The 9,861-nt window shown below is 33.6% G+C and overlaps 1 protein-coding gene across 7 annotated transcripts; it reads right to left on the bottom strand.

Moving 5' to 3' along the window:
- Positions 1 to 1,738: 1,738 nt before the first annotated feature.
- Positions 1,739 to 8,888, bottom strand: LOC8270929 (ACT domain-containing protein ACR3). 7 transcript variants are annotated; one of them, XM_015719914.3, is made up of 10 exons: positions 8,529 to 8,888; positions 8,120 to 8,191; positions 6,815 to 6,928; positions 6,472 to 6,567; positions 6,332 to 6,377; positions 5,988 to 6,102; positions 5,714 to 5,781; positions 4,486 to 5,103; positions 3,920 to 4,024; positions 1,739 to 2,219 (listed from the first exon to the last, which is right to left on the bottom strand). In XM_015719914.3, exons 4-10 carry the CDS (start codon positions 6,540 to 6,542, stop codon positions 1,899 to 1,901), a joined length of 1,344 nt encoding a protein of 447 aa, XP_015575400.1. In that variant the 5' UTR covers positions 6,543 to 6,567; positions 6,815 to 6,928; positions 8,120 to 8,191; positions 8,529 to 8,888; the 3' UTR covers positions 1,739 to 1,898. The 7 variants fall into 7 exon arrangements, with proteins under 7 accessions (XP_015575400.1, XP_048227006.1, XP_015575401.1 ...); XM_048371049.1 differs by having other exon boundaries at positions 8,672 to 8,888; XM_015719915.3 differs by lacking the exon at positions 8,529 to 8,888 and adding an exon at positions 8,382 to 8,399.
- Positions 8,889 to 9,861: the final 973 nt, after the last annotated feature.

Genomic DNA, 9,861 nt, shown 5'->3' with positions numbered 1-9,861 from the left:
ATTCTAAATTAATTTTCACTTCATTCAAAGCATGTGAACTTTAGGTTTACGACTGAATTTCGTAAATTTTATGGATTCCAACCAAACACAATAAAGCTCATTTTTAATAATCTTATCCTTACACTTTTCTTTTTAATTAGAAAAAATTCAATTATCTATTATTTTTTTATATATCTCAAATAACATTAATTTTTTTAATCCTTGTGTTAGAATATATGTAATAAATTTTATAATTTATAAAAGATAATTTAATTTGATTTAGTTGATTTTTCTCATTAAATCTATTAAATATTTTTTTAATCCAAATAAACTATTGAGAGAATAATTAATTATATATCATTCATTTACATTTTCATTTTTATTTATGTATCTACCTTTCTATTTAATATTTGTCCGACTGCACGTGTATTTACATTATGTAGAATGTTCTAAAAAAGTTTTGCTCAGAATATATTGTATGATTTGGTTATCATTTTCAGTTCCACTGTCTTGTCCTTTATAGCTATATCTTCCCTCTATGATTAGAGCCGCCACTAGCTATATCTTCCCTCAGAATATGTTTCACTCCATTTCTCTGTTTGTTTTAATCTGCAATTTCAAGTTTCACTTCGTTTCACAAAATTTTGAACTCGAGAACCCTATTCCTTTCTTCCAAGCATGCTTGAGAATAAGTCAAAGATGGGGCCAATTATAGAATATATATATATATGTTGATTACAAAATTATATAAGAATTTTATTTTTTTATACGTTGCTTGAATTCTAGAAAGAACCTTTACATTGCTTGCCGGCGACTTTCACAGGGTGATGAACACTTCTAGGCACCAAAAATATTGAACATGTTCTTGTCTGTTGAAAGGAGAATAGAATATCTGGCTGTTGCTGGAGGAAGGGCTCACCTATTTTTATCTCTTACAGTCAATTCTGGCATGCCCTAACAGTGGCAGAATGTTTATTTTTTTGACATTGTGATATTTTCCGTTGATTACACAAAATGGGATAGTTTTCAAATGCGTTCATTCAAGTCATTTCTTTATTTTACCAAAGTTCCGTTCTCTTTCAGACCATTCCATGACTTTGAATTGTGATTTATGCTTGCTTTATTTTACCAAATTTTATTGCCACAAAAGGCCCTTTCTTTAATCTTAAAAACAAGAAATTCATTAACATCTTAGTGGTCAAAGGCTTTACCTCATATGCAAATATTCATTTCTTCTACTTGTGGTGCATAATTATTGATATAAATGCAGCTGGCGCCTAATAAAATCATGTTTTTCCAGGTCAACAATGTGTATGACTTTGACACCCAGAAATAATTAACTAGCTAATACTATTTGGTTTCTTTTGCGTGTATGCATTAAACCAAAGGACAAAAAAAAAAGTAAATTCAAATTGAATTATCCACTGAATTAAAGTTCAGCAAATTTTCCAGCTATCTTTTGGCTTGTTTACTTGTGTTGCACTCTAGGCTAGAGATGCGTTTAATCATCATATTTCCAGTTGGTCACATGTTTTTCCCAGCCTAATTAAACCTAAAGTTGGGTCTAATTACATTTGCATCACAAGCTACTCAGTTCTTTCCAGATATCTTTACTCCTGGTTCATTCATATAATAAAACACAGAATGCAGTCATGCGACTAATATTATATTACGATTAAATTCTTACAGATTCTTTCCTTTAAAATATTTTTTCGAGAAACATAAAAAAGGTTGAAACTTAAGGATGGAAGAAATAAAATGATGTTCACGAAGTCCAAACTTCATTAACTTTGCAAGCACTTATATGCTTTACATGCATTACACAAAGTATACACTGAAGACAAGCCTTTTCTGCCCATATTTTATTGTTCTATACTGTTCATATAGTTTCTGTTATACATTCATATGGACATATTTTGTCAAGCCAAGAACCTTTCCAATAGGTTACCAAAGAAGAAGCTGGTTTTGGCCCATCCTTTGGCTTCAGGTTGACTAGCACTAACGGGAGTTTTCTTCACATTAAGCATCATGGTGTGCCCTATTTCTTTGCGAAGAGCTTCAATAGTCTTCATATCCACAGGGTTTCCTGAAGAATCTCTCACATAGAATACATTCATTGCTTGCTCTCCTACTGTCGTCACACCTGCCCTTGTAACAGATAATCCATTCTCTCGCAGAACTCTTGTTACTTCAGACAGCAACCCTACTCTATCTTTTGCGCAGAGCTCTAAGCTCAGCCCCTGAAGTTATGACACAAGAAGAAAGTTTTGTTACATTTATGCTTGAGCTATCCCCAGTATTACGAGGGTACCAGTTAGAATTTTGATCGGAGCCCAATTAACCAAAAAAAGAAATATATTATAATGAAATTGAATTAAGTCAAAATAATTCTATTAGAATGCGACAGTTATTATACTAGAGCCTATTCTGATTCAAGATAAAGTCATAACCTCCGACCATATACGAAAATACTTTTTCTCAGTTTGAGTGTTCTAATTTTCTGTTTGGTAATAAGTTGGATTCCTTATTTTAAATGTACTAAGTCAAACTGGGTTAATAGACACCTAAAAGTTGGGTACTATTTATGTTATTCTATGTACGAAGGCCGTCATATCATTTCAGCATACAAGGCTATACATAATTGAGGTATTGTGCTGATCATGTTGTCTATTTTTTTCTCCTCTTGTTTGAGAAGAAAATGAGAGAAAAAGAAAGAGAGAAGAGAGAAAATAGGTTATTGATCTTTGTGGCCAAATGGGCTACTCAGTTCTTTCAGTTAGGAAATGGGCATACTTTTTCTCTTTCGCTGTGATTTATGGTTTGAGGGGCAAGCTCTAACTGATAAGTTTCAGATGTTGATTTTAGTAATATAGATGTCCCTAAGACAACTAGTAGAGTTTCTGACTGGTGGCAAAACGGAAGATGGAGGTCCCATATCCATTAGATGAGTTTGGAATTATCTTAGAATATGCAAGATCTTAATAGCTGGAAGATGTTCACTTCAGGAGTTCCTACAGTTGCTAGTGCCAGGAATGAGTTGTTAGGCCAGGAAAGTGTATAGGTCTAAGCTGTTATGAGGGACCTATGCATATTCTTAACAGCTTCAGATGCTGGTTAGCCATTCAGAATAGGCTTTTCCACTGAAAATCGGAGTGATAAAATGGGGCATAGAGACTGATGAGGTCATGTGTGCTGTGCAATAGGGATGAAGAAGATGTCCAGCATCTTTTGTTTAAGTGTCAGTTTAAACAATCATGGAAGCAGGTATTGGAAGCATGCAATACTAACAGAGGTGTCATTTGATTTTGCAGGAAAACCCAAAGAAAAGTCTTTCAAGTAAATTAAAAGAGTGACTATTTCAGCAGCCATTTACTTTATCTGGAAGTCTAGAAACCAAGTGCTGTTTATTAACTCTATCAGTTGAGAATGCGTTTGCTTTGATTACAAAATTCTGTCATCCTCAGATTTATGCAGAATAACAGTGTCAATGCTGATGCTGTAAGGCCTGGTTGTAGATAGTGTTTGGACTTTTTTGTTCTTGTTTGTAGTTTTTGAAGTAGTTGTATTGAAGTTCTTCAAGACTGATATGAAGTAATATAACCAAGAATTGCAGCTACGGATTTCAATTTAGTGAAGACTGACAAACATAAACCGAAGTTCCATAATCTTTATTGTCTGCTATATGATGTTCTCGACTACTATAGAAACTGTTTCAAAAAAAATAGGTTTCAGAGAATATGGCAATCGGAGTATCTTAGAGGGGCATTTGAATTCTATTTCATTTAGTAGAACCGCAAATGACCTGTTACATGAGGGCTAAATGAGAAAGATGTAAAAACAGTAGACTGTTACTGCTTCAGATAAATAGATTGCTATGTTAGAGATTCTATCTGCAGTAATATATGAACTAATGTTGAGCACAAAGTACTAGTTCACTCACCTCGCATACTCTTCTGCGTATGGCAGCTTCGAGACATTTAATAACTCTTTCTTTCTCACCTTCAGTATCAAGTGTGCAACCATCCATGTGACGGATGTAATACTCCTGCAATCGCATGCTTGGTCAGTTGAACCAAAATTCTAATGAAGCATTCAGGTGTATGTGTAATCAACACAATTCAGACATATGTTACCAGAAGTTGAGGCATTTTGTATTTGAATTCAGTAATAGGAATAATTGAATCATGAATCAAATAAAAAAACAGAAAGATATGCAAATTATGTGATTTGTATGCTATTGAAGCGATGTTAAAGTATGTATTCAAATATTGGTGAGCCGGTTTTTGGAGATTCAGATGGTGCTAGATGGAACCTTACATAACTCTAGCCTGACACCAATACATTTATCAAATTTATTGATTCTCATAAGTAGCAGTGCAGTAACTTTATGAGCATATATCTATTGTCATTTAAATGTTATATTGTTAATAGGATATGAAGAAAATTGAAGAACTTAGTTTCACAGAGCAGGCTTTATGTTTGCCTTCTATGGAAAAGAGGATGTACCTGTGATGCATAGGGGCCATCAGATGATATTGTGGCATGAAAAACAACATATTGCATGTCTGTAAGAGTGCACACAATGTCGAACAGCAATTTGGCTCGATCTTTGCAACAAACACTAACTACTGAGTACCCCTTTTCCCCACAACGCTCAACTGTGATCTTTGGCTTGAAGGAAGAAGGATATTCAACCTCATTTGTCACTCCTCCACCTTCATAATCCCTATCTGCGAAAAACATTTGATGGAGCCTGCGGTCGATGTGCGTGAACCCCATGGAGAAACTAGTGCGAGAAGCTTTCTCATCATCCTCACACCCGCGTAAAATGTTCTTAAGCTGCTCTTCCATAACAGATAATCTGGTCGGATCATCAACAGGACGGCATGTGGTATAATCATTGACATAAACAACACAAGCTATTCTCCTATTATGCGTCCAAACTTCAGCAGCAGCCACATTGAAGTGAAGGTTGGCAAGAACAGCAGTAATCTCAGATAAGAGACCTGGACGGTCCCTGCCAATGAGTTCAATGGCTGTGTAATCACCAACAGAATGCACTCCGACTCGTTTTCCTGGCCAAGTCTTCAACTCATCTTTGTTGTACTCCTTCGGTCCTAGAGCCTATTGTGACAAACAATAAATTTGCAAGAAAATTCTGAGTTGGGAATAAACTATAGAAGGTACAAAATCAAGTATATTGGTTAAGTACGACCTTTTTTTTTTTTTATAATAATGCTACTTCTTATTTAATTAAATGGGGAAAAACATGAATTGAGACACATGCTACCCAAGCCGAAAGACTCACCCAATACACCCCTAAGCAATGCCTAGGCATCTCAATTCCATGTGAAAAAACCCCAAACCTCAGAAACATATATTGCATACTACCATTAGTTCTATGGTAGGTGGGAATTACTAATTGAAATGCTATCAATGATGAGTAATTCTAATTGATAATGGAAAGATAACAATAAATGCACTGATAATATGTCAAATGAACCTATATTAATCTCTTGTTATCTTGGGAAAGATTTTAATAAGTTAACAAGATAATAAGATATGAACAATAAGGTTTCCAAGAAAGATTGTTTTTGTAGCATCTTAAGAATTCCTTGTGTACAGGAGATTACTTTCCAATATTAGCACTTCATAGAAACAACAATGAGCATCCTGATTTGGGTTAAGATTGTAGCAAAAAAAACAGACAAGAGGATTTACTACAAGTGGGTACCTTCTCTATGTAGTCAATAGTTTTACTATCAATAATCTTCTTCCCTTGTTGATCAGTGACATGAAATACTGTCCCAAAAAACAAAATGTTCATTAGGAGATAAAAGGAATAAAAGGAGCCTAAGGCGACAGTAGCATTAGTACCTTGAACTTTAAAATGTCAAAAGAGATTTTTAAGTACAAGAAAAATTCTGTTAAGCATAAATAAGCAACCATCTCTTTTCCTAATCATCAAGAACCAAGAAAATTAAGATCAAATAGAATCATATACATACTATCCATGAACCATCCTCCATCTGAGGAGATGTAAGCCTTGGTGATGATGAAATCAAGATCGGTTAGAATTTGCACCACTTCCAGCAAAATTCCTGGTTTGTTCATGCTGTCAACCTATATGACTCACATTCCATAAATACTCATCTATTAATAGCCAACATAATTATGCTAGTACTGATGGGATTAGTACAGCAAGCTTGATGAATTTGCTCTCTGATAAAAAATATTAAAAGAAAAAGGAAAAATTCTTCTTATGGCATTGCAATTCTAGGCCTGCCAATCAGATTATCCAGGGTGGTAAGGAGGATACATAATAATTGACAGCTATAATTGGAAATGTTACCTTTATTAGAGTACACTCATTGCAGCTAGTATTATCAACTGATACTCTGAAATCAGAAAGGGAGAACCACAAATGAGGGAGAGGCAAGCACTAAAAAGTGAAAAAGAACGTTACAACAGTATGCAGTTCTATGCCATTACCTTGGAGGATTGATTCTAGTGCTCAAATTCTCATACTCGGGATCGAAGTAGGGCCAACAAACTTTAGCCATTGAAGTTGCTAGTAGAAAACTCGTCCTGTTTTCACGGCAAAATGAACTACTCAGGCCAAAAAGAAGTTGCAAAGTCTGCATATTAGAAATTATGACCCTTTATACTACAGATGGATTGTCAACACTAGACAAGTTCTTGACAGAAAAATATTCAATAGACTGCCAAGGATTCACTGAATCATGGACGAAAGCCAATAACAGTTAGGAACTAAAAACGTAGGATTAGAAGAACTATGATATTTGTGGTAATGCAACTTAATTAAGACAGGTACCTTGTTCAAGGAAGACAAGAATTGGTCTCTTGATGATGATTTAGCTAGGCAGGCATTTAAACCAGTCAGCCCCTTCTTGACAAACACGCTTACATGGTCGGCTCACAATTGTATCTGCAACAGACAAGCAATGGAGAAACACTTACTCATTGTCACACAAGCCTACAGATAGAGAAACTTTCTTCCAAACAGAAAACACAAGGAAAGCTATGCCAAGGAAAGTTCAATATTTGCTGTGACCTGCTCATTAGAATTATCCTAACTCAAATGGTATAGCTTTCTTATGATTGCTGCTAACACATATATTTGCTGCTACATGCATTAAAATCTTGACCTCTTACACTCATTAAAAGCCATTCGACTTGCAGTCTTCTTTTGGATTGAGGTGCACTGTTACAGATATGCACTAGAGAAGCGCGCAAATTGTTGTGAGACTGTCCCAAAAGGAACTAAGTTGGGTAATAGTAATATGTTGAACTTTTGCAGGACCACACTTGAATCAGATCTTTTAGCAAAAGAAACAAACATAGATACAATAAAGAGACAAGCTCTCTCAATAATTAAAAGAAGGCAATTGGATGACGTTATTGTCATACAAACAATAATTGACCCCTCAAACAAAAAGCATTAAACATAGAAGAAAGATTATGCTCTACAAAAGAATTAGCATAACCCCAAAAAATTTTGTTCACAATTTAAAATTTTGACACCTTGCATTAGACACAGGAATACCACTTAGCTTGTTGATATACACAAAAAAATTGGGACCACAACGACTTTCCCTGGTTTAAACCTATACTAGAGAAAGCATTTACTTGGGTAGGTAAATACAAACAGAAAGTTGTGTTGGCACCTGGCAATTTGGCATGGCAAGTGGCAACAAGAAAGTAATTGTGAGATTAGAGCAGACCCAGCAAGAATCATTTTTGAGGTGACATAATTTTTTTTTTAAAAAATGGATTCTTAGCTTTGCTTTCATTGACCCATCACCATCAGCATTACAAGTAATTTAGTATCACCACAGTTCCTTGAAATTTCAAGAAAACTTTAAATTTTATTCTATCAAACACACTCTTTACACTAAATTTTCCCTGAGTGAGAATAATTAGTGTCTGTCTGTTGTTTAGTTTCTATGGCAAGATTACAGTTTCCTTCTGTTCAAGAGTGCTTCAGATGGTTAGAAATTTTTCTTGTTTACCGAAGCCAAACCAAAAGAAAGAAGCTAACAAAAAAAGCAGACAATGGAAGAAAGATGATGATGGTTTTATAAACTGCAACTATAGTTTATATGGGAGCTTAGCTTACCAAAGAGTTGCAGATTTGTTGAGAAAGATGCTATTAGTAGTCTAAAAATGTTGACAGAATCTTGAAGTAAACCTGCCAATTTTCAAGTAAAGTTTAGATGCTAATGAAGACTAGAGAAGCAAAAGAAATGATCTTTCTATTGAATAGAAATGTTTGACTCCACAAACACTTCAAGAGACAAGAATTTGTAAGACAAGCAGAAAACTCTTTCAAGAAACAGAATTAAACAAAGCTTGATATGGAAAGAAAAAACTCTGATTACTGGAATAACACTTCAAGATCAAGAAATCATAAGAGAACCAAGCAGAGAGCTCTTTCAGAGAATAAAATGAAGAAGCAGAACAAGAGCAAGAACAAGAACATGAAAAGCGAGAAGAAAGTAAACATAACGAGATAATCTTTTCCTCACCCTGTAGAGAGTTAGCTCCAAAACGGCAGCAACCATAAGGGTCTATTCACATCCATAAACCCAAAAAAAAAAAAAAAAAAACCAAGAGAGCAGAGACAGATTTAATCAAAGAAACAGAGAAAGTGCACTCTAAAAAAGCATACTTTGTTTTTGTTTCCTGTCTCTCTCTCTCTCTCTCTGTGTGTGCTTTCTACGTTGGAATACCACTTTCTCTCAACGTGCTCTGTTTCTCTACTCTCTAATACTGATGAGAGATGGCGTTGGCTTTGGCTCTCAGAGTTTAATAAAAGGCAAAAAAGAAAAACAGAAAAGAATTTTCTTAAATATTTTTGTTTATCAGTTAGTAATAAGCTAGTTAAGCTTTGGGCACAAACACTCGCTGTATTGACAAAATTTCATGTCTTTTTTTTTTTCTTATAAAAAGATTGGGAATATGCGGCGACTAAACACCTTCTATCTGACAATTTGTTGTAAGAACAAAGTACTAATCTCAGTCTCACTTAATCGCGTGATCATCACTTACCTAGCGTACGTGTAGTTGACTGGTTTCTGAGCTTTATGGTCCCTCCACCACGTGCACATCAGATCTGTACTGTTTTGGCTAAAGTTGGTCTTTAAAATATGAAAAAAATACTTTTAACGAAAATTCAATGAATAAATAAATAAAATAGCCATAACGATGTGTCTTATCATACTACAAGTTGCTACATTTGAAAATATAGAATTTATTTATTGTTTTTTCTGCTTGACTTTTATATATTACTTTAATTTCTGTTTTATAGGACATGAACCGTTTTAGATAAAAAGGAAAATTATGATGCTGCAATATTAAATTTTTTTATATTTTCTGAATATGGAAAACAATTCTAGATAAAAGTCAAAGGAAAGTTCTAGTTCTAGATGAATTGAAATATTGTTAATAAATATCAAAATATTGCATATATAGAATAAAAGATGAGCTAGTCATTATGGTAAAACTTTACTCACATAAAGAAATTGAAATACTAAAAAAATAATATATATTAATGTTGACGTTTCAAATAGTAAATATGTATAATTTTATAGTTATTAAAATATATTAATTACTAAATCTTACAAAATCTATAATTTTAAGTATTTAAATTTTTTTAAAAAATTAAATATAATTCAAAAATTTAATTAAAAACATTACACTCTGCTACATCGTTATAGAGTTTTAGATTATATTTTAATCATAATAATTTTAATTTTATGAAAAATATTTTAAATTATATTTTATTTTAGTTGATGAATTTTATAGTGTAAATCATGAAACCACATATATCATAGTATTTGAGATTTAATTTTAAATTAA

The sequence above is a fragment of the Ricinus communis genome, chromosome 2 (assembly GCF_019578655.1).
Source record: "Ricinus communis isolate WT05 ecotype wild-type chromosome 2, ASM1957865v1, whole genome shotgun sequence".
Lineage (NCBI taxonomy): Eukaryota > Viridiplantae > Streptophyta > Magnoliopsida > Malpighiales > Euphorbiaceae > Ricinus > Ricinus communis.
This window is presented reverse-complemented; position numbering and strand designations above follow the sequence as displayed.